The 2,168-nt window shown below is 54.1% G+C and overlaps 1 protein-coding gene across 1 annotated transcript; it reads left to right on the forward strand.

Moving 5' to 3' along the window:
- The first annotated feature begins 854 nt into the window (after nucleotides 1-854).
- Nucleotides 855-1,850, forward strand: LOC128732119 (protein D2-like). Its single transcript, XM_053825285.1, has 2 exons — nucleotides 855-1,279; nucleotides 1,392-1,850. Exons 1-2 carry the CDS (start codon nucleotides 855-857, stop codon nucleotides 1,540-1,542), a joined length of 576 nt encoding a protein of 191 aa, XP_053681260.1. The 3' UTR covers nucleotides 1,543-1,850.
- The last annotated feature ends 318 nt before the right edge of the window (nucleotides 1,851-2,168 follow it).

Consider the following 2,168-nt stretch of genomic DNA (forward strand, 5'->3'; position numbering starts at 1 on the left):
ACGTCCGTTGCATTATTATAAGAAAAGAAACCTTCCATTATCAATCGCATTCGCCTGCTTACTCATTACGCTACGTTCCGTTTAACAACGGGCACTCGAAACGGCTTATTTAACCGTATTCGTTTCTCAACGGCGCCATGAAACGACAAAACGTGACAGCAATGCACTCAATGCATCGTACAGCCGTCGTGGTTTGCTTTCATTACGCACTCGTTACGGAAACCCCACAACGGCTGCAAAAGCGATGTAATCAGTGCTGATAAATAGCAACCGTTCATCTCGATGCGGTTGGCAAATAAATCCAGATACGAAACCGACATTCCATGCTCTCGACGCTAATATTGCTTCCATTTAATTCTCCTTTTCTCTCCAGCCCGCGGAACAACGAGCGCGTTTTATTCGACGCGTCATCGGGATGCCATTGCCACTTGCGGGCCATTTCGCGTAGGAAGTGACCTTCTTCGTTTGGGTCTAAAAATAAGACACCTCACAGTCAACACCCGTGCGCACGTGCTCAATGCGCGGTTGCGCGCCGTAATCCGCCCGATCGGAAGTGCTGATAAGACCTGACCGCCTGATTGCACTTGGCCTCGCTCCGGTAAGTACGAAGCCAGCTGCGCTGGTGTTGGTGATGGTGTTTGTCGATCGTTCAGAATTGCCCCAGGGCGCAGGTTATCACTCGTTTCGTGAGTGAGTGCTTGTGGTTACCTCGTCACGGGACACCCGGATGCTGGCTGCGATTTTGTCTGGCTCTAGCCCTCTATCGGCCGTAAACACAAACACACAAACCCTGACCGGGAGCGATAGCTCAACCCGGCGTGATTGCCACAGTCGCCTCTGGTCGGCCTGTCAAGATGCAGGTGGACATTGGGCAGTTTTTCGCCGAGCACGACATCGTGCCGGTGTTGATCGATCGCGCACCGCTCGCATTTGCTAAGGTGGTGTACCGTGGCAAGAAGCTGGTTGACGCCGGTAAGGAGCTTTCACCGGCTGAGGTGCGTGAAGAGCCCAAGGTGGAGTGGTACGCCGATCCGACGGATTTACACACGCTCGTCCTGATTGATCCGGACTCACCGAGCAGAACTGAGCCGTCGAATCGAGAGTTCGCTCACTGGCTCGTTGGGAACATCCCGGGTCGACACGTGCAGAATGGTGAGACGTTGTTCGAGTACATCCCGGTGTTCCCGAGGTCTGGTGTTGGCTTCCATCGTTACATCCTGCTCGTGTTCCGGCAGCAGTCGTGGAATGACTACTCCGAAGCGCCACGTGCCTCAAGCAAGTGCGTTGCAAGTTGTCACCCAGTGTCACCTGGGAAAGCCGGTGTCCTTTGAGGCGAAAAATAAAATCTCCCTCTTTCACACACACGCACACACACTCTCGTCCACCCACAGGAACCGTACGCCACGGATTCGGTTTAGCACGCGAGATTTCGCACGCCGCTACAGCCTGGGCAGTCCGGTGGCGGGAAATTTCTTCATCGCCCAGTACGACGACTACGTGCCGGTGATACTGGCCAAGTTTCCAGCCTCGGACGAGTTCTAGCACGCGCGTGTGTGTTCGTGCAATCGAAATCAATTACGAAGGTTAAACAGCCGCCCTTCGCCACGGTGCGCTTTCCCGCGTGCCTGCTGCTCGCCGTGCGTAAGTGCATGCGTTAGCGCATGAATCTCATTTAAACAGCTTCGTCCATTGTAACGCAGCTCCAGCGAGTAAATGATCGAAGCCGCCCGGACGAGATGTGCGACCGTTCCCTGAACGCCATTTCACGGTCACTGGGCGTTGAATTATTAAAATCCGTAAGCTGCTTTAATCCTCGCGTAGCGCGAATAAATATTGGCCAACGGGTACCGTCGAGCCGTGTTTACCTTACCGCTGGGTGGCACTTTTATGCTTCGTTGTGCTGTGGAAAGAAACGTCCTTTTGGGTGAAGCGTGGAGATAAATGGGCGCTACGTTGCCATGGTTACGGTTGATTTGCGAGAGATCGAAAACGAGGTCCCGTTGGGTGTGCCAATGCGCCCTGCACCATTGCCGATTGCACATTACAGCGATGAGTCACGATGAGACCAGCACCAAGGTCACCAAAGGACACGGTTTAGGGCGTCATTTTCTGCCTCCTGGCACTGCGGCATTCGGGCGGGCAAATTCGAGCCACAGAGACGCGAGAAC

Source organism: Anopheles nili, chromosome 2 (assembly GCF_943737925.1).
Source record: "Anopheles nili chromosome 2, idAnoNiliSN_F5_01, whole genome shotgun sequence".
Classification (NCBI taxonomy): Eukaryota; Metazoa; Arthropoda; class Insecta; order Diptera; family Culicidae; genus Anopheles; species Anopheles nili.